At 34.9% G+C, this 22,640-nt stretch overlaps 3 protein-coding genes across 4 annotated transcripts in view; 1 reads left to right on the top strand and 2 right to left on the bottom strand.

Annotated features, from left to right (window-relative positions):
* Positions 1–1,158: 1,158 nt before the first annotated feature.
* On the bottom strand, positions 1,159–3,232 carry LOC108194114 (probable carboxylesterase 8). Its single transcript, XM_017361013.2, has one exon. The coding sequence runs from the start codon at positions 3,139–3,141 to the stop codon at positions 2,161–2,163; it is 981 nt and encodes a 326-aa protein (XP_017216502.2). The 5' UTR covers positions 3,142–3,232; the 3' UTR covers positions 1,159–2,160.
* A 299-nt stretch (positions 3,233–3,531) lies between these two features.
* Positions 3,532–4,769, bottom strand: LOC135146721 (probable carboxylesterase 8). Its single transcript, XM_064080804.1, has one exon. The coding sequence runs from the start codon at positions 4,636–4,638 to the stop codon at positions 3,673–3,675; it is 966 nt and encodes a 321-aa protein (XP_063936874.1). The 5' UTR covers positions 4,639–4,769; the 3' UTR covers positions 3,532–3,672.
* Positions 4,770–8,719: 3,950 nt separating this feature from the next.
* The window catches only part of LOC108195762 (BEACH domain-containing protein C2), a 36,603-nt gene continuing 22,682 nt past the window's right edge, over positions 8,720–22,640 (top strand). The window contains exons 1-10 of one of the 2 annotated variants that reach the window (XM_017362711.2): positions 8,720–8,877; positions 9,252–11,333; positions 12,079–12,863; positions 13,349–14,023; positions 14,633–14,767; positions 16,196–16,300; positions 16,513–16,620; positions 19,700–19,776; positions 20,421–20,502; positions 21,176–21,502. In XM_017362711.2, the coding sequence (XP_017218200.1) occupies positions 9,290–11,333; positions 12,079–12,863; positions 13,349–14,023; positions 14,633–14,767; positions 16,196–16,300; positions 16,513–16,620; positions 19,700–19,776; positions 20,421–20,502; positions 21,176–21,502 (4,338 nt within the window). In that variant the 5' untranslated portion in view covers positions 8,720–8,877; positions 9,252–9,289. Of the gene's footprint in view, positions 8,878–8,906; positions 11,334–12,078; positions 12,864–13,348; positions 14,024–14,632; positions 14,768–16,195; positions 16,301–16,512; positions 16,621–19,699; positions 19,777–20,420; positions 20,503–21,175; positions 21,503–22,640 lie in introns of those variants that run through there. The other variant, XM_064081772.1, reaches the window with a different exon arrangement.

The raw sequence follows: 22,640 nt of genomic DNA, 5'->3' as shown, positions 1-22,640 counted from the left end.
ATTTATAAAAGAAACACGTGGTTGCCAGGGCACCCATCTGCGTGGTTGGGTATAGTATCATGCGGGTGAGATTTTAAAGGATATTTTTTATGCATGAAATCCGTGATTATTTGATTCGGATTTTAAAAAATGTATGAGAATCTTATTCAATTGTAATGAATTATGTATAAAATCTGGTGGTATATAATTAGAATTATAAATTATATTTAAAAATTTGATGATATGCAGTTGCGATTGTTTATATCATTAAAATCTGATGGTAGCCAAATTGGATGGATTTTTTTGGACTTCATCAAATGATTTTGTGTGATTGTTCAATATATTTTAAGATTTTTTAAATTTCATCAAAATTCATGATATTTGAAATATTATGCTTAAATTCTAAGTAATCTATATTAATTCTACAATATTTTATCAAAGTTCATAACTAGATATAACTCAATAAAATTCATGGCATTAAAAATACACTAAATATATAGAGAAATATTGACAAGTAAGTTGTAACTTCAATGCGTTCTTGTTTGACAATTATTTGACAACAAAAAGCAATGCAAAGATTTGCAACTAGATGTTTTCAATTACAACGTACAAGACATTCAATTAGCCTTGTTTTGAACACATGCGCCAGCTGCTGATGACTGGATGCTTAGATTTTTTTATATTATCTTTCAGAAAAAGATTTCCAGAATCGGACCAAAATATATGCCATGGAGTAGAGGTTTGAACCAAGTTAAGAATTATAAGTGATTAAAATGTTTGACAAAGAAGGAGAAGTCATAAAACAAAAAAAAAAACTAGTATTCTCAACTTTTTACGAGCATGACGTTTTACACAAACGAATAAGTTCTCACTTATAAAGTCAGAAATCAGACTTTTAAATCTAGCTAAACGCCCTGTATTTTATTATATTTATAAGTCACCTATTATTGGACTTGCTCCCAGCTAAAACATAGCATCACGAAGAATCGAATTTGAGAATCTGTAACTGTAAGGCTCCAGTTCTGTTTGGCTAGTAGGACATGGTAATACACTTTCCGTCCCTCTCAAATTTTTGGTTTGCGTAGAGAATTGCAGTTGGAGAATTCCAACTTTGGAAGGAAGCAAAAGGCAGCAGTTTATTGAACATAAGTCTTCTTTCATCTTCTTCTTCTTCCCCTTTTCTGTCCACAATCATATAGTTTTCTTTTTTCTTTCATTCACACATACATTTATTGAACATATCTCTTCTTTCATTAGAGCAGCATTCATGTATGCATAAACCTTAATCATTATGTTAAATGTCTAATTAGTCTTTTACTGATCAAACTCTGCTGGTTTATAAAGGAATACGAAATAAACTGATAGTAATTCAACATTACATTTGTAATTCTACTGAATAATTAAGAAGAGTAGATGAAATCCTTAATCTGCAGAAACAATTCCTGCAGCTTTCCCAGATCAATAATCTCCGCCCCGTGACACCCGCCCTCTTCAATCCTGGCCACCACCTTCACCCTTGGGCGTCCAACATCTTCGCAAGTTTCTTTATTCTATCCACCAATGGATCCAATTCAAACCCTCTTATCAAACACCTCGGCAGTCTTTCAATCTTCAGATCACCACCACCATCCAACGGATTAGAATACTCGTGATCATGATCACATCCAGGGGGCAGTGCCAATATCCACAACAGATTAATTACTGATAATGGTAAAACCGGATTTCTGCTCAACTGTAGACTGTAGTATATTCAAGGAAATCAAACTGGAACATGTCTTGCAAGTGAACAGAAGTCCTGTATCTCGTCACATTGTGTTAAAATGTCTCATCATTTTCTGACCAAAATGTCTTTTTAAAGATCTAACTCTGCTTCTCTGTAAAGGAACAAGAGAAGGCATGCATCATGCAAATTTATTTCTGGATTTCATTGAGGTCTAAGAAGATAAAACACTGAAAATAAATGAGAGCTGTAGAGTCTAAACAGAATTCAATCTTTTCAAAGAACTTAAGTTGACAACCAGTAGTAACTTATGGTAAACATATTTAACAATGTCGTAGTTTGGCTAAACTTATTTCTAAGAAAAATACATAAAACTCTACCTTTTTTCTGTAACCTTTAATAAGGGTTTAATTTTCATAGCCAAACAGGCCTAATAACATGATATTATCAGCTTGTATTGATCAAGAAGAGTAAATGAAATCCTTGATCTGTAAACACAATTCTTGAACCTTACTTTGATCATTTAACTCTGCACCATGACACCCTCCGTCTTCAATCTTGGCCACCACCTGCACACCACTGGCCTCTAGCATCTTCACTAATCCCTTTATTCTATCCACAAGTGGATCCCCTTCAAACCCTCTCATCAAACACCTTGTTAACTGTTTGATCTTTGGATTACAACTGATTAAGGGATTGGAATACTCGTGGTCGCGATCAGATCCCAGCGGTAATGCCAGCTGCCACATCAGATCACTGACATTTAACGGTAAATTTGGATTAGTGCTTAACCTTTCTTCAGACTGTGTTCGTTGAACCCCTCCAAAAAAGGGCTGATTCAGTATCAACCCTTTGATCTGGACCGGACTCATATCCGCGTCCAGAGCAAGTAAATTTGCATGGTAAGCAATATTACCACCGGCGCTGGTACCCATAATATAAACATTGGAATAATCAGCCAAGTCCTTCATCCAAGGATCACGAGTATTGACTTCTCTGGCTTGATCACGTACCCACATTATGGCTTCCAAAGCATCATCATACGCAGCTGGAAGACGGTGCTCTGGTGCTAGACGATAATCAACGCTTATGACTAAAGAAGGGGCAAAAGCAGAAGCACCGTTCCAGATTTCATGAAAGGGAGCTGATGCAGCGCTACCAATAACGAAACCTCCCCCATGAAAATCAATGATTATGGGAAGCTTCTCAGTGTGGTTGGTAGGGCGATAGAGGCGAAGAAAGGTCTGGTTTTTTGTGTTAAGTTGAATGTCTTTGGAGAGAGCTAGCTGGTTTTCAGATGCTGAGCCAGCTACGAGTTCGGGTGAGGGAGGAACGCTGGGGAAAAATTCAGATCGGGTGAGTGAACCATCCGGATTCGGAACAGCTTGCAGGAAATTGTAAGCTTCATCAATAGCATTAACGGCAGAGGAATCTGTTTCCATTGTGTTTCTATAAATGGCATAGGACTCTGTTTGCAATGTTTTAGTTTGTTTGTCTTAAGAACAACTGAACAAGTCATAGTTGTACATTTATAGAAACAAGTGGTTGTCAGGGCACCAATCTGTGCGGTGTGGCATATATTACTCCCCTCCGTCCCAGCCAATTGTATATACTGGGGGATTGGACAGGACATGTGTTTTAATGCTTATGGGACGGGAGTCACGGGACATGCACTTTAATGTTCTTATAAAACATAATTTTAAAATTTATTTGTAAGAATTTTTTTCTGAATAAAAATTTGATATATAAGTTTATTGAACATAAGTCTTCCTTCTTCTTCTTCTCTTTTCCATTAATTCACACTTAAATTAATTGAACATAATCTTTTTCGATAAGAGCAAAACAGCATGCATGTATTCACAAACCTTATATCATTGTGTTGAATGTCTTTTGCTGATCAAAGTCTGCTAGTTTCTAGTAATAAGGAATAAACTGATAGTAATTCAACATCACATTTCACTTCTACTGAATAATCAAGAAGAGTAGATGAAATCCTTAATCTGCAGAAACAATTCCTGCAGCTTTCCTAGATCAATAATCTCCGCCCCGTGACACCCTCCCTCGTCAATCTTGGCCACTACCTTCACCCCGCGTTCATCCAACATCTTCGCAAGCTTCTTTATTCTATCCACCAATGGATCCAATTCAAACCCTCTTATCAAACACCTCGGCAGTCTTTCAATCTTCGGATCACCTCCACCATCCAACGGATTAGAATACTCGTGATCACGATCACATCCAGGAGGCAGAGCCAATACCCACAACAAATCAATCACTGACAATGGTAAAACCGGATTTCTACTTAACTTTTCCTCTGACGGGGTTCTCTCCACCCCGCCAAAAAAGGGCTGATTCATAATCAGCCCTTTTATCTGGACGGGACTTATGTCCACGTCCAGAACACGTAAAGCTGCATGGTAAACAATATTACCACCCGCGCTCGTACCCATAACATGAACATTAGAATAATCAGCCAGCTCTTTCATCCACGGATCACAACCCTCAACCTCCCTCGCTTGATCACGCACCCACATAATAGCCTCCACCGCGTCCTCATACGCGGCTGGAAGCCGATTCTCAGGCGCCAACCGATATTCCACCGTTATAACCAAAGCAGGGGCTAAAGCAGAGGCACGTGTCCACATATCATGAAAAGGCTCGGATGTAGCGCTCAATATCACAAAACCTCCCGCGTGAAAATCAATTATTACAGGAAGCTTATTATCACATTTGACAGGGCGGTAGAGACGGAGAAATGTTTTATTTTCTGCGTTGAGGGTAATGTCTTTCGACAGAGCGAGTTGTTTTTCAGGTTCGGTGACTTCAGGGGTTGGGGGAACGCGGGGAAAGAGTTCGAATCTTGTGACAGAACCATCGGAGTTGGGAACGATTTTAAGGAACTTGTAGGGCTCGTCAATGGCAGAGGAGTCTCGTTCCATTGTGTATGTTCTGGATGGTTTAATGAGTGATGAACATTATGTGAATCTATTTATATGGGGTCATTGAAAATTCATGGTTGGTGAATGAGTTAAGAGAGGAGAAAGATGGACCATTTGTTTGAATATTCATCGGTTCATTTCTGGGTAAATAAACCAGTAATACCCTGTCTGGTTTAAACATGTGCTTTGAACGTAGACGCTGTTTCTAAACGGTGCTAGATTGAATTGAAAGATCTGGAATATCTAAAGAATTCAATTTCAAGGTACGTGACAGACTTGGTAGTAATCTCTGTAAACATTAATCCGCGATCAATGTTTACTTTTCCGCATGTTAAGAATTTTAGCCATAAATGAAGTTCATAACCTTAATTTCTTCTAAATTTTTAAAAATATGATTTTTTTTCTAAATAAATCGTTATTTTTGTTGAGTAATGCATGCCAACATACCTTCAAGTGTCCCAACCTTTTCACTAAGGCTAACTCCAATCATAGATCCAAATTTGGATCACCAAATGATACAAATTTAGAGCGGGATCTCAATCTCATTCCAACCATGTGATCCAAATATTGATTCAAATTCATTATATTTATAATATTCATATATTTTGATTTTAAATATTTTAAAAAATGATTAACTAATTTTATCATTGATTATAATAATACAATCAACGACTATACAAAGATAAAATATTACGAAATAATTCGAAAAAATTAAAACAGTGCATAAAAATAAATTTAAAATATTAAAAAATTACATTAAAATATTAATCCTTAGAATTTGTATATTCTTCCCGCAAATGCTCAATTAGTGCATTTCGAAGTTCAAGATGTGCATCTTTATCTTTGATTTTTCCGTAGCGATTGATAAATTGTTGAAATTTTATGTATTGTGAAATTTTGATTTATAATTAATTACTGTTTTAGTTTTATTCTAATCTTAATTAATCTATCTGTAATAACATTAACAAAATCATCAAATAATAAAAATAATAATATTTTAATATTAAAAAGATTTGAATCAGTGCACAGTAGTAATCCAAATTTGGACCGGTACTATTCACTTATCCAAATTTGGATTTGGGGCAAAACTGCCCCAAATTTGGATTTCGGTTGAAGATGCCTGACAAACACAAACTTATACATTCGAAGACTTCTACTTATATATCAAAGCGGAAACTATGATATACTCGTTTGTCAAAAAAAAATAAAGAAGTTGAAAGGATGAAGTCTTTCTAAGATCATCTTCGGAGTTCCTAAATTATTTTAAGAAAAATAATATATGATTGAATATCGTGGCATTTCAATATCATTTTTTACATTTGTTGTCTGTTTATATTTTATTATTATTTGTGAGAAAAATTGGAGAGAAAATTGACTCGATTCTTTGATACAAGCTATGATCTAATGGCTGTGAAGGAAGTGTTGGTGCCTTGGTGGAAATGGCGCGCTTCGAAGAATCCCATAGGGAGACGGATGGCAATCAGACGGCATAAAGGAAATCAGAAAGAGCATTTGAAGTCACATGTTAATCTTGCTGTCTTGCTTAGTTTTAATATTAGTTCCAATTTTAGGTTTCAGTTTAAGAAGGAAGTGTAGTTATTTTCTCTTTTGGTCAGTGGTGTTGCTTTTTGGTTCAGATCACGTGTCTGTTTAATTTTGGGATTGGGACAGATCTCGTCCTCGCAATCGTGTTTCGTTTTGTGTACTTGAGGTAAACTCATATCCGACCTGTTTCGAGTTTGTGTATCCAAACTCGAACTCATACTCATTTCGAAACATGTCTTTTCGACATTTAATACAAATATAATAATTTAATTTAAATAAAATATTTAAAAAAATACATTTTTATATATTATATAATGAAATATATACATTTTTATGTATTATATAATAAAATATATATTAAATTTTTATATATGTATGCAATTGTGTACAAATTTGTACATGTATATGTATTAAAAGTGTATATATATATATTTTTACATTAACATATACTTATTTCTAAAAAATATATTTATATCGTGTAAATTCGTGTACTTTCGTGTTTATAAAATAAAAATCTGAACCTGACACTAAATTCAACGTATTTTCGTATTCGTGTACCGAATATCGAAAATCAAATCCGAATTTTTCGTGTCGTTTACCAAATTATAAGGGCTAGATTTGGATTGATGTGTTCAGACTATTATTTATAATATATCCTGCTTATCAAAAAATAAGAGTGAGAGTAAGGTAAATATTATGTTCACCAATAATATATTAACTAACACCTAGATATTTTTCAAATAAGAGGAGAGAAATAATGCTCTTAAATTTTTGAAGAGTGACTAAAAGTTGGAGTATTATTTTCAAATTTTTTTAAAATTTAAAACTAAAAACTTGATTATAAGAAAAAAAAAGGTTAAGAACTTGAAAAGTTTATTGAATATGCTCTAAACGTGTGTTTTACGGGGGATGTATATTATTTGTTGATATTATTTTCACACCCTTGACATACATCGTTTGAGTATAAAATTCTTTTTTTATTGGCTATCCATTAAATTTAAATTAAATATAAAACTATCCTACATCGAATATCTAACATATTTATGTTGAATCGTAAATTGTCCTCCATCGACTATCCGTTATATTATTTTTAGAGCATACAACTCAAAATTATGACAATATAACATTAATTCCATCGCCCAACTAATTACTACCTCATTTGGTCTGGGCGTTTAACTTTTTACACTTATATTTAGGAGGTTTGACCACATGTTTAAAATTTGTATTTTTAAATTTTTTTTTCTGAATAAAAATATTTATGTTCTACCGTATATCGATTAAAAAAAAATCACAAAAGTATTAATATTTGTTATGTGATCAAAGCAGCTAAAGTTAGGTGTAAAAAGTGAACCAGAGAGTACATAACTAAAATTTCTATGCGTTCAAAAAAGAAAAAACTAAAATTTCTATCACAATGATAATTCTATATCTCGATTAGATATTTTTAAAATATAATTAAATCTCTCAAATAACTACCATGATCAAATCAAATTATAAAATTTCTTCTAAAAACAAATAACCATATCATTATTATCATCAATTTAATTCACTAATTACCTTTATATAAGTAATTAGTTGCTATACTGTGCCGTTAGCTGGTAAAACATCATTATGACTAACCGACGAGTATTGACTTCAAAAAAATAATAAGACCAGGAGACATACAAAATACATCTTCTCACCCATGTATCATATTTAGCTCATCTGAAATAACCTCATTAGGATAACTCAAACCAACAATGACACTATATTCTACTCGTCTCTTACATTATATTCTATTCATCGTCGAAATTAACACTTATTAATAAAGTTAAAATATATTATGTAGTGTTGTAAAAAATGGAAATCAGAATTAACAGATGAAATCACGGAATAAGGATTAATCAGAGATTAATTGAATTGATCGGAGATTAATTAAAAATTTAATCTGTTTGGCGAACTACGGAACATGAATCAGTCAGTGATTGATCATGATTAATTACCGACTTTTAGAAAGAGAATTACTATTTTGAAAATGTCGGTGATAATATTGATGAATCACAGTACTAGAAAATGACCTGTTAAAGATATGCCAGTTTAAGATTACGAAGCAAAATCATTATCTCGATTAATTAGATTAAAAAAAAATATTTAATTTCAAGCAATCTTAAGACCAAAGAGCACCAAACAACAAACATAAGCCCAATAAGCATAAGCTAGCCTTCATGAAATCATTAAATTTTATCCCCTAAAAATATGCCCTTTTGATACCATCCAAAACAATCTTCAAAGTGAATAGAAATATGGTGAATGAGCTTTGTTGTTTAATTTAAATTTAATTTAATTATTATAGAATATATACTATCTACAAAATCATATAATTAGATATTTCATTATATTTTCCTCCATAAAATTGATAGTTAACAATTAAAAATAATCCATGCATCTAAAATTTATTAGTTATTGATAATAATAAAAATTAATATTTTTGTCTTCGTTTAAATTTTTTAAGTATGTTTTTCCATAAAAAAGTCTCCATGATCGCCCTTTAAAATATTTGAGCCCCTTAATTTCCACTCTTTTCGATTTCTTTTTCTTTCTCGCTTCAAATTTATTGCTCTACTAAATTCTAAATTCACACTAGTACTGCTACCTACTGCTTCAAACTTCAAATCGAAGCAATAGTCTCCCAGCAAGCATCCCAGATCCACTAAGGTACTGTTATGCAACTACTTCTTTCTACTACATTTGTGTTTTTGTATATTTTTGTATGTATATAAGCTCCAGTTTTGACTGTTTCTCGAATTTGTAAAGACCCAACTTCTTAAACTGTGTGATCTGCATACTTAGATCTGTTGTTAATGTGAATTTAGTGGTTTTTACTAATGGGGTTTTGATTTTAGTTGATTTGGGTTGGTGGGTTGTGTCAAGATTGTCCAGTGTGATGGTATTTTTGGGATTGTTTTGATTTTGGAGTTCAATTTGTTTGTGTGGTGAACTTGGTGGATGTTTTGTGAAGTGGGGGTTTTCGGGTTTTTGTGGTTTTATTTGATAGGTTGTTAGAGAGCTTACATTGTAGTTGGTTTCAGGAAATATAGGGTGGAAGTTTTTTGCATGAGGTTTTGTGATGGAGGAAGAAGGGGGGCCAGAGAATAACAATGTTTTGGTTAAGGGTTCGAAAAGTGATGGTGAAAGCGAGATTTTGGATGGTAGAGTAGAAAATTCCAATACGGAACAGTTTGATACTGGTGATCATAGTTCTGTGGATTTAGGTAATAATAGGGATTCACAAGGGGTTGAGAGTGTAAGTACAGATGTGGATGGCGAATATTTTGAGCAAGTATCGCTAAAAGATGGAGTGCAGACGGGTGATAAAGCTGAGGGAGATCATGGGGATCTGAATCAGTCTTGGAGTTCGGGTAATGTGAGACAATTTACAGGTGGTAACTATGAAGCATCTGAATATTCACTCGAGAAAGTTGCGTCAGGGCTTAGTTCTCCGTCGAGTCCTGGTTACAATCATGATCCAATTCCTGAGCCTGATAGACACTCCATTGATGATGTCGGACATAATGCGTCGTTATCTACTCTTGATTCTACAAAGGATTTGTATGGGGGTGGTGGATACTCACCTGTTGCTTCACCGCAGAAGCCCAAGTCAAAGCCTGTTGTGCCAAATGTGTCTCCGGAGCTCTTGCATTTAATAGATTCTGCTATAATGGGAAAGCATGAAAGCATGGATAAATTGAAGAATATCGTGAGCGGTGTGGAGCACTTTGGGAACGGAGATGAGCAGGCAGAAAGTATTGCTTTCTTGGTAGTTGATTCTCTTCTTGGTACAATGGGAGGTGTTGAATCGTTTGAAGAGGACGAGGCTGACAATCCTCCTAGTGTGATGCTGAACTCCAGGGCTGCCATAGTTGCAGGGGAGCTAATTCCTTGGCTTCCATGTCTGGAGGAGAATGAAGGCTTCATGTCAACCAGGACGCGGATGGTCAGAGGATTGCTTGCCATATTGCGTGCTTGCACCCGGAATAGAGCGATGTGCTCTGCAGCTGGTCTACTGGGAGTTCTTCTGCGTTCTGCTGAGAATATATTTGTTCAGGAATCGGGTGTATCAGAGAAACTGACATGGGATGGTATTCCTTTATGCTACTGCATCCAGTACTTGGCTGGACATTCTCTCAGTGTGACTGACCTGCATCGGTGGTTTGGAGTGATCTCAAAAACACTCACTACTGAATGGGCGGGTCGTTTAATGTTCTCATTGGAGAAAGCCATGGGTGGAAAAGAGTCAGCAGGTCCAGCATGTACATTTGAGTTTGATGGTGAAAGTTCTGGATTGCTAGGTCCAGGGGAAAGCCGTTGGCCATTTATCAATGGATATACTTTTGCAACATGGATCTACATTGAATCATTTGCGGATACTCTCAACGCAGCCACCGCTGCGGCTGCAATAGCTGCAGCTGCCGCTGCTAAATCAGGAAAATCATCTGCTATGTCTGCCGCTGCCGCTGCTAGTGCACTAGCTGGTGAAGGCACAGCCCACATGCCTCGATTATTCAGCTTCTTGTCTGCTGATAATCAGGGCATGGAGGCTTATTTTCATGCTCAATTTTTAGTGGTTGAAAGTGGTAGTGGGAAGGGAAAAAAGACATCTTTACATTTTACTCATGCTTTCAAGCCGCAATGTTGGTATTTTATTGGTCTGGAGCATACTTGCAAGCAAGGATTACTTGGGAAGGCAGAGAGTGAGCTTAGGTTGTATATAAATGGATCCTTGTATGAAAGCCGCCCATTCGATTTTCCCAGAATATCCAAGCCACTTGCATTTTGCTGTATCGGGACTAATCCACCACCAACAATGGCCGGTCTGCAGCGTCGTCGTCGCCAGTGTCCTTTATTTGCTGAGGTGGGACCTGTATATATCTTCAAAGAAGCAATTGGTCCTGAAAAAATAGCACGGTTAGCTGCCAGAGGAGGGGATGCACTTCCTTCATTTGGTAGCGGGGCAGGAATGCCATGGCTTGCAGCAGACAGCTATGTTCAGAGCAAGGCAGAAGAAAGTACACTACTTGATGCAGAAATAGGGGAATCCCTTCACCTGCTTTACCATCCTAGTTTACTCAGTGGGCGGTTCTGTACAGATGCCTCCCCTTCTGGTGCTACAGGTCAGCATATATTTTTTACTTAATTGTGCAAAATTAAGATAAGCATTTAGCCTCTGTTCTTTAACGAGGAATTAAGTGATAGGTTAAAATTGTAATTTCATTTCCCAACATGCAGCTCCTGTTATGACCCCACCTGTTCTCTAGACTTTTCCTTGTTGCATTTTAGATTTTGCTTTAGGTTTCTTAGAATTATTCATTTACTAGTAATTTTGGTCTTCAAAGTGTAGATTATAGCTTCTTTTTATTGTGTAATTATTCGTTTTACTCTTTCTTTCTGGTATCCGAGGTTTATAAACGAATTAAAGATTGATAATAAAAAACTTAATATAATTTCTACACTTCTTGGTCTGTGTGCGAAAACTTTAAGCAACCTTGAAATGGAACCATGGGAGTAATCTAATGTACCTTGTTTTGTAGCTCTGAAAGAGTCAAAGTACTTATACATTAGAAAAAAGCTTTTGTATTTCTTGTTACTCATTATGTAATAATTGTACTTCACCTGTCATTTACTTTTGTTTATGATTCTAAATTTCAGCGTGGTCTGTCGTGTGTTGCTCTTCTTTCATATTTGAACATAAGGTTCATAATGATAACATGCTATAAATTGTGTGGTAGTCTCTTTGTTTTTTGCTTTAATTCGTCAATCAAGGTTAGCTGGCTCTGAAACTCTTCTGGGTAGAAGTGACTAGTAAGTATGTTATTACTATTTTTCATCTCAATTCTAATAATGATATTGTCTGTACAGGCATGCTCCGAAGACCAGCAGAGGTTCTGGGACAAGTACATGTTGCTACAAGAATTCGACCTGCAGAGGCTTTTTGGGGATTGGCGTATGGAGGACCTATGTCTTTACTTCCATTGGTAGTAAGTCATGTTCATGATACTACTTTAGAACCTCATAAAGGGAACCTGTCATTGTCTGTGGCCACAACTTCTCTTGCTGCTCCTATATTTAGAGTAATTTCTATGGCTATTCAACACCCAGGTAACAATGAGGAGTTGTGTCGTATAAGAGGTCCCGAGGTTTTGTCTAGAATTTTAGACTATCTTCTACAAACTCTATCCTCTCTTGATGTGACAAATCATGGAGTGGCAGATGAGGAGCTTGTTGCAGCAGTAGTCATTCTGTGCCAATCACAAAAATTTAATCATTCACTCAAAGTCCAGCTGTTTAGCACACTATTATTAGACCTGAAAATTTGGAGCTTATGCAGCTATGGACTGCAAAAGAAGCTTTTAGCATCTCTTGCCGATATGGTTTTTACGGAGTCATCTGTAATGCGAGATGCTAATGCTATTCAGATGCTTCTTGATGGCTGCAGGAAATGTTATTGGACCATTCGTGAAAAAGATTCTATAAACACATTTTCTTTACAAGAGGCGTTGCGTCCTCTTGGCGAGGTTAACGCTTTGGTTGATGAGCTTATGGTTGTCATTGAGCTCCTAGTGGTGGCAGCTCCTCCATCCTTGGCTGTTGATGATGTTCGTTGTTTACTCGGATTCATGGTTGATTGTCCGCAACCAAACCAGGTATTGTAACTTATATTCTTGCTTATTTACTTCTGGTCGATTTGATAATGAGTGAAAATTAAACGGTGATTGGATTGGCCACGCCAAATCGCAAGCAGATGGGAGACCTTGGATCATTTGACTTAGCTGAATTACTTGATGGAATATTATGAACACCGTATGTTAGCAAACATTTCTACAAGGGATACAAGGGGTATCTCAGCAGGAATTTTAACAACATACAATGTACATCATATCTTATAGGCACATATAAATAATATGTACTGAAGCTGATTGGTGATTATTAATCAGTTGTTACACAGGTTAGAGTGTTGGACAAGTTCTATCCATGTGTCCATGATGTAACTTTTTTGGCATTCTTAGCTTTTGGCAAGTTAGACTGTTGGACAAGTGCTATCCGCTATGATATATATATGTGTGTGTGTGTGTGTGTGTGTGTAAAATTATTCTTTTGTCTAACATGTATTGGGATTGCCCATATCCAGGTAGCAAGGGTTTTGCACCTGATACACAGGTTAGTAGTGCAGCCAAATGCATCCAGGGCTCAAACATTTGCAGAGGCCTTCACATCATCGGGTGGCATAGAATCACTTCTTGTCCTGTTGCAGCGTGAAGCAAAAGCCGGAGACAACACCACTTCTGACCCTTCAGTTGTGAACACAACAGAGTTAGTTGTCCACTTATCTGAACAGAAGAATGATGATGAAATTGGCATTAACATTAAGGAGACGTCACTAGCTTTGGAAGAAGGATCAATTGTAAGTGAGTCTGGCAACAAGGGTTCGAATCCAATTGCCACTGGCGTAATTGAAAGGATGACATCTGTGTCTGAGAAGTCTTTTGCTAAAAATTTGGGAGATATACATTTCTCAATAAGTGGTGAAAATGCAAGAAATAATGCCTACAATGTTGAAAATGGTGATGGCATCCTTGTTGCCATTATTGGGCTATTAGGTGCCTTAGTTATATCAGGACATCTGATATTTAATTCAAATGCTACTCCAGATGTTACAGGAAACCCTCTTGGTCTGCTTCAGGAGGGTGGTACCATGTTTGACGACAAGGTTTCCCTTCTTTATTTTGCTCTACAAAAAGCTTTCCAAGCTGCACCAAACAGGCTCATGACTAGCAATGTCTATACAGCTTTATTGGGTGCATCGGTATGTGACACTTAATTATTCGTGTTCTGACTGTTTGTAGTAGGGAGATCACTTAAGTTAGGTTATCATCAAGCATCCTGTTTGATGAAGCTAGAAATCTATAAGCTACTTGGAACATTAAACATAAGCAATTGAGACATGTGACAGTGTATGCGACTGTGACCAAAATCAAATATATTCAAACAGTAATTAATACCTTGAAAGCTAAAAGACCACTTGGCCATTACTGAACTCCAAAATGACCAAAATCTAATATAATACTAAACATCTTGATTATTAATTGTATAAACTATTCTACTGGACCACTCGTATGTGAAGCCAAAATCCCATCACCGCTTCACCTCTTTTTCCCGCATTTTCCAACAGTTAATAATTTTTTGCACCGTGCTGTCAGACTTTTTCTAGTCAATACCGTAGAAATATAGGAAGGGCCAACAAGGTATAACATTACGCTAAGGTATTTAAGAAGTGAATAAATGAATTCTCTGCCCACCATTAGAATTAAATAGTATTAGTCTGCATTTGATGGCTTATGTATGTTGGCATCTCTGTGCTCTCTGTGTATGGAGTCTTTCTGTCAAATTGTGAGCATATTTCTCTGCGTTTCAGATAAATATGTCATCAACTGAAGATGTGATGAACTTCTACGACTCTGGTCACCGATTTGAGCAGCTGCAAATGCTGCTGGTTCTTTTGCGTTCACTTCCTCGTGCTCCTAAGGGATTGCAAAATCGAGCTTTACAGGTACTATATGTAAAGTATTCAAATGTTATATAATTGTCATTAAGTAATTAGAGGATTTCAATGTCAGATCGATTTCAAATCTTGAAAGTGTTACATGGGCTTGATTCTTTGGAAGTGTCTCTTTATTTCGTTTGTTGTGAATTTGGATTCTTTTAGTCGCAGAATTGTGCAGGTAAAAGGGGCTTCTTGGGTGGACTTTGCTAGTCATAAACCTTTTTGGTGCAGCTCGCAAAGCTCCTTTCAAATAAAAATTAAGAAAAGAAACCTTATCATTGAACAAGGGGCACTACCTTTCCCATGGCACCATCAGATTCCTACATAGAATATTTGGGGAAACCTTGTCATCAAACATGGCACCACATTCCTCAACATCAAAAAACATGTTCTCTCTCCTAGATCTCGCATTAAGGGTTTTATTAGTCAGTGGCCACATACTACTGATATTTTATCCCGTCCAGTTTCAGGCTGGTTTTGTTCTCTGAAATCCAAGAATCTTGGTTGAATTAATTAGTTGGCACTTATTTGTCAACGGCCTAACAGCTGTGCCTGTAGTTATCTTATCATTTGAAATTTGACGTGGATAAGGATAACAAATTGGTCTTGTTGTAAATGAAAATTTTTAAATTCATGTTGTGCCAACTATAAGAAAGTTTTTATATATTAATATGGAGACTTATATAATTTTGAATAGTTCTTTTCTTGTTGAGAATCCTCGTGAAAATATCATAGGTTGAAAGTTCCCATCCCCAAATATTTCGATTTCTAGTGTGCTCATAAGTCATAAATTGGTGTCTGATTTTATGCTAAAAAATTGCTAGCCATACGACAGAGATATGTTATATGCTTCATTATACACTTCTAACAAGGAATATACAAATCATGTGTGTCTAGTAAGTGCCACTTATGAAAATATCGGAGGTTTTTCATGTTGGATGCTTTCACTCTAGAAGCAGGCTTTTAAAGTAAATCTTGAAGTCCTTGTCCCAGTTTTAGTCTTGTATCTTCGGCATGGTGAACTGGATGTAACGTAATGGAATGTTAGATTCCACTTGGGAGTGGCTGAGTGGGAACAGTGATCTACCGCTTTAGTCACTGTGGTGCGGCAGCAACTAAATTAATATATGTTTATATTCTTTTATATAATTAATAATAAGGATAATATGAAGGATGGTAGAACAGTGATTGCTCAATATATTAGAATATTTATGCTTTTCATGTTAATCTTGTTTTGTAATCAATTTATGATGTATGGCATCGCTACTATTATTGATGTACTAACTACTGATATATTGTATTAGTATTTTGGGCCTTGCCTTTCTTAAGCCCTGTATCATATTACTAGTTGCAAGCAGTTAGATTCGTTCATGCTAGATACATTTTTTTATGAAATTCATTTTAATATATTTATTTTTTCTCAAATTACTTCAGGATCTTCTGTTTTTGGCTTGTAGTCATCATGAAAACAGAAACAGTCTTACTCAGATGGAGGAATGGCCTGAATGGATTTTGGAGGTTCTTATATCTAATTACGAGGTAACATCTTGTCCTTTATGTCTCACACCCTCCGCCGTGTAAACTCGTCTTCTTTTAAATCTTCATTATTTTATTGAAATTTATGTACAGGGGTAAGGTTTTGTTGCCATGTTGGTGGTTAAAATTCAATGAAACACACACACACACACACACATGTGTGTGTGTGTGTAATTAGGTGTTAGATGTTTCACTTGTATAACTTTTGCCTGCAGAGGGGAACAGGGACAAATTCTCAGGATTCAAGAGACATGGAAGACCTAATACACAATTTCCTTACAATCATGTTAGAGCATTCAATGCGCCAGAAAGACGGATGGAAGGTTGGTTCTTGTTTGATTTTTACCCTATGAGTCCTGTACATAATTTATATCCTACCAACTACCAACTTTCTTGGTCAAATTGACCAATTTTGTAACTTATGTTAAGCATATCATATGTTATATGTAATTCTTGAAGAAGAACTACAAGAAAATGTAAGTGATCTATTATTGCATACATTCTTGTTAAAATTTGTAGATATGTAAATCAATAATTTTTAAAAGTTAGTGAAAGTTTGGCAATTGGACCAAGAAAAGTCAAACAAGCTAGTTTGAGTGGGACAGGAGTATTAATTACCATTTCCGATGCTTGCACAATTTCCTCATAATCACATTAGAGCATTTAATGTTTCAGAAAGATGGATGGTTGCGTCTTATCTGTTCTTATTTCTTTGTTTCATACTTTTGTTAATGATGGCTAAACGGCAGTGGTGTGGCAATGGTGTGTTAATGTTCAATGAGGATATCCTAGTAGTTTGCCGAATCGAGGACTAAATTATAGCAAAAAACTCCTTTACTCTCAGTTCAGTCATTCTTCTTTTAAGAATATTATATGCATAATATCTCGAATAGTTATATACATAGCTCATCTGAGTTAGCTTGTAGTAAGTTACTTACAAATTATAGTTGTTTATGTTGGCTGTAAATTATTATTATTGTTATTTTTTTACTTATAGGCTGTTACCATCTGTTTGTATAATTTGACTTGTGAATCAAGTCTTTGGTAATTTTGACTCCCAAGTAAAATATAAAAATCTGAGCACCTAATAGGGTTAAAGACAAATGGGGTGGGTTTTCAAACATTAAGCGCAAAAACACTGCATAACTAACATTAAAGCAAATTACAATTGACTAAAGAAATACAAATAGCACAACGATAATCGAGGGATTTGGCATTCAAAAAAATATGACACACACACGCTTTTCTATATATAATGTATTGCAAATAAAAGATGATATATATATATATATATCATATATATCAGAAAACGAGGAGATGAGAGATTACATGGAGTTCTAATGAAAGCGGATGTGAAGGATTGGCATATGCTGAAAGCGAGATGGAAGCTAAATAAGGGTTGGGGGAAAAAGTGAATAGGGTTAAGTATCAAACTGGTCATTGAAGTGAAGGTCATATATCACTTCTTTCATTGATCTTTTAGAGGTATCATTTTGATCACTAGAGTTGTATAAAATATCAAATGGATACCTTTAGATATGTGTCGGGAAAGTAAATAATTTTTTTCATTAAGTTCTACACATTTTTCTTGGGGATTCTTCGATACTCGGGGATTCTTGTTAATGATTAATTCTGTGATTAATTGAATATTTTATTACTTAACTACTTTATAGTGTAATAATTGTGTTATTAAGTAACTATATTATAAATTGTTAAAGATATTAAACTTATTTATTTGATTATTTGGTTTAAATATATATATGTAACTCTTGAAATACATGTATAATATATATTTTAATATATCAACATTGGCCGAATCCTCCCGCACCCGAATCCCCATAGTTTTGAATTTGCCGAATTCCCGAATCCCCGCAGCGCGCACTCCCGCACCCGCACTCATGCTTCCTAGTTAGATAATATATCTAGATATTTAAAATAAATATTTATTATTTATTTTAAAATTTACAATTATTTAATTTTATTCAAATAAAAATATATAGTATCTTTAAAAAAAAATTCTAGATGTATTATCGAAAATACTAGAATTCACCACTTTTCATTTGGTTATAGTAGCGTTGAAGAAAAATGTGTATAACTTAACAAAAAAAGTATTTACTTTCTCGACACATATTTAGAGGTATCCATTTGATATTTTATACGACTTTAATGATCAAAATAATACCTTTAAAAGATCAATGAAAGAAGTGATATATGGCCTTCACTTTAGTGACCAACTTGATACTTAACCCAAAGTGAATACAGGCTGAAGTTTAAAAATTAGCTGCTGGTAACTTATAACGTATGGGTTGTTTTCTTGTAGAGTTCATTAAAATTTGTTACAAAACGGGACTGTTTTGACTTGAAGTTATTTTGGGATGGCTTAAAACCCAGACAAACAGTCTCATAATTTTTTAGTAATTGTTATATCTTATCAAGCGTACCTGTGTTGCTATATAGGGGCCTCTTTGAAGTATTACATAGCACAAGTTATATAATGTATTGCTTACAACTGGGGGTATGGTATCAACGCTTGTTTCATGTCTTTATTAGCTAGAATGTATTTACAGTATGTATTATATCTAGATACATACACATATATATACACATAAACATAGTTTGAAGACTCCACCACCAAACCCACCTTCATTCGATCTACCTTCACCAAAAATAATACGGCCGTTAGAGCTGCCTATTTTACCCACACGCCACTAGGGGTCATTGAATTTCTTTTGGCCGACAATTATGATTTTGTTTCAAGTTCCCATTAGCCTATTTTAGTTGACATGCCTAACTAATTAGGTGCGCGTAGATTTTAAAGCAATAATAGAATTTGGAGTAGCAACAATGCATGTCATTTTGCATTTCATCATGAAGGAGAGGGAGTCTGTCAGTTTTATGTTTATTGGTTATTTTAATGACAACTTTATATTAGAGATGATAGGATTGGAATTCGAGATCTATGACCCTTATTGATGCAAACATTCGAGAAAGACTTGGGGAACCTCTATTAGTATCTGGGTATTGAATTAGCGCAATCAAAAAAAAATTTTATATTGCAAAAAATATATGTTTGGAATTTTTAGAAGAAACATCGGTATAAGAGCAAAACTATTTACTTCAGTCTTCTCCTGTGGATGGAAGCAAAAAATCGAGTGAGGAGGGTAATATATTGAGGATCTCGAATGATATCAAAAGTTACTTGAAAATATTAACTACCCTTCTTGTCCCTCGGTCATGTCACTGATCAGAGAGAACCTCTTTAGGGAGTTTAGCCCGTCTGTAATATTTTTTCCCACCATTTCAGTTAAATATTTTTTCCCACCATTTCAGTTAAATGTTTGTTGAATGTTCTCATTCTAAGCATATTTTGATTCTTTATGTGGTTGTGATATTCTTTGACAGGATATTGAAGCGACAATTCATTGTGCTGAGTGGCTTTCTATGGTTGGGGGATCTAGTACAGGTGACCAACGAATCAGGTGCATCCTTCACATTCATATTTAATGCAGAAATTTTGGATTTGGATATTGATTTATGTATAAACCCTTGAATACTCTTTGGGCTATAGATGTATTTATTCTACTTATATGTAGTAAAAAATCGCATTCAACAGAGGATAATAACAAATAATGCATTTTGTATCTCTGTCTGTGAATTGCATGTTCTATGAAGATATGAATATATTTTATGATCTTATTGACCGCAAAGTGTTTTGATATCTAAAACAGACATCGCCGTTGTCTTTTGTAACATCAATGTAATTCATTTACGAGTTTCTTGTCAGATAAAAATATAAATATGTTAAGCATGTTATATACCTTTTTATGAATTTCAAATTAAAAGTGCACTAGTTTGGAATTTGAATATGAACTTAAACTTATTAACACTTAATTGGTCATTTATCCTCAAACTTGGGAGCATGTGGTTTTGTTAATGTTTTTACTTTAATTTTCCTTGGTTGTCAACTCAAAAATGTTTTAGCTTTACCTATTCTTGATGCTAATTATATTTGGGTAATATATGTAACTGGCAAATTTTTTGTAGAAAATCATCTACATATTGCTTTGAAATCATAATTTTCGCAACTAATATTGTTTGATTCAATCTTATTTGCGTTTTAAAGGCGTGAAGAATCACTACCTATTTTCAAAAGAAGGCTTTTGGGAGAGTTACTGGAATTTTCTGCCAGAGAATTGCAGGTTCAGGTATAACGTTGTTTCTTTGTAGTTGGAAACTTAATTAGATATAATGCAGCAGATATGAAGGATGTTGCGACTTCTGCATTAGAAAAAAAGGCAAAAAAATAGATCAGTTCATTTAAAATGCAGACAAAAAAATTAAGGTTTTATGTCTGTGCAATACGTGCGATAGAGAGGAGCCTGCCTATGTCATCTGGAAAGTTATTCCTTGGTTTTCTTGCAAGTCAGCAAGGTTGATTTACTATAACAAATTTCGGCTTACTCCCGTCACATTCTTTACTATTGCATACAGTGAATGGCTTAACGTAGATGAGTTTACTCTTGTCAAAATTGCTTTAGGACACTAGTACTAATTAACTTAAAAAGCAAGTTAGTTTTCAGTCTCCTATGCATTTTTCTACCATGAAAAAACACTTGAGAATAGTTTCTTGATCTATGACTTATTTTGTTGCTATCATAAGATTTGTGACTGTAAAATTGCAAGCTCCTTCCATCCTTGACTCTTATTTTGCTCCATTTTAAAGGTGATACTCTCATGGTCAAGTATAAATATGAGGAATTTTCAATATTCATTGTAATTACTTTGCTAGATAACTTTATTGTAATATATATGTTTTGTAAGATGCATCATAATAACAATGTTTTCGTCTTAACTGTGTTTTGCTGTGTTTTGCTGCAGACACAAGTTATCGCTTCAACTGCTGCTGGTGTTGCTGCTGAAGGTTTGTCACCCATGGATTCCAAAGCCGAAGCAGAGAATGCAGTTCAACTTTCAGTGGCTTTGGTAGAAAATGCAATAGTAGTTCTAATGCTTGTTGAAGATCATCTACGGCTACAAAGTAAATTATATAGCAGTTCCCGTTTTTCGGATTCCACCGCTACTCCCGTGGCAAGTTCAAATTCAGAAGGCAGTGCTATTAGTAGAGCTTCTTCCACCAAAGAGCCACTAGAAGCTTTATCTAGCCAAAGGTCATTATCGCGTGATTCTGGAGGACTCCCTATTGACGTATGTTCTTTACTTCTCAACATATGCTTGCACAAAACCCTGAATGACTTTTTTATCTTTTGAACTGGGAAATTGGCGAATTTGACTGATTAGGCATGGATCCTAAAACTTAAATGAGGAAATATGGTGGTGTGAAATACCTATTTGTGAATATAATAAACCACGATAGTACATAAGTCTATGAAAAGAGATTAGTGCAAGTCTAACCTTAACAGTAGTCCTACTTTACCAGCTTACTAGCTGGTAGGGCTGAGTACGGGTCTCGGGGATCCCGTGCCGTACCAAATAACCGAACCAAAAGTTTCGTAAAATTGAATTCCCGTTGACTTTTGACTATATCTATGTTGAACTGTACCGAATTCTTAAATATAGGATGGTTCTGGTTTATACATGAGAACCGTACCGAGAATTGTATCTAACTGTACCAAACCGAATAACCAAAAAATTGATTGTTATATAAAATATATATGACATATGTAGTATAATATTAATAATATATATCATATATTATGACATATAGTTTAATATGCATATTATTTTATTTTTATTTTTGTGTTTAATAACTAATTATTTTTTGGACTTCTATAATTTGTCTTCCTTGAAGTAGTTTTCTATTTTGCTTCTTTATTTACCAAGTATAACTTGGAAATTGGAATTTCATTGTTTAGAATATCCATTTTTTGATATTTACTTTTTTTAATGTCATTTTATTATGAGTACCGAATATCTGAAATTATGTCCCATCTTATCTCGAAAATTTGGAACAATACAATACGGATATTTATAATAATGGTACGATTCTGGTTTTCAACATTTTAAATATCCGAAAATTGGGATGGTTCTGGAGATCTCAAAGATCCCTGCTTTACTCGTCCTGTACTCGCCCCTACTAGCTGGTCATGCCTCACCACTAGGAACAGATAAAACTAGTTTAATTTTGTCAGTTGACACTATATAGAATGAAAAGTAACGTAACCATTATAACCCTTAGAACATGGTCTGGGAAGGGTAAGGTATACCTAGCCTTTCCCCTAGTCAGGAGAGTAGATAGGCTATTTCCATAAACCCCGTATACCACAGTAGGAATTGAACCTACAATTTGTTATGGAAGATAGATAGTCCTTACCTCTGGACTATC

Source organism: Daucus carota, chromosome 7 (genome assembly GCF_001625215.2).
Source record: "Daucus carota subsp. sativus chromosome 7, DH1 v3.0, whole genome shotgun sequence".
Lineage (NCBI taxonomy): Eukaryota > Viridiplantae > Streptophyta > Magnoliopsida > Apiales > Apiaceae > Daucus > Daucus carota.
Note: the sequence above shows the minus strand (reverse complement) of the source record. Positions and strands in the feature narration are given on the sequence as shown.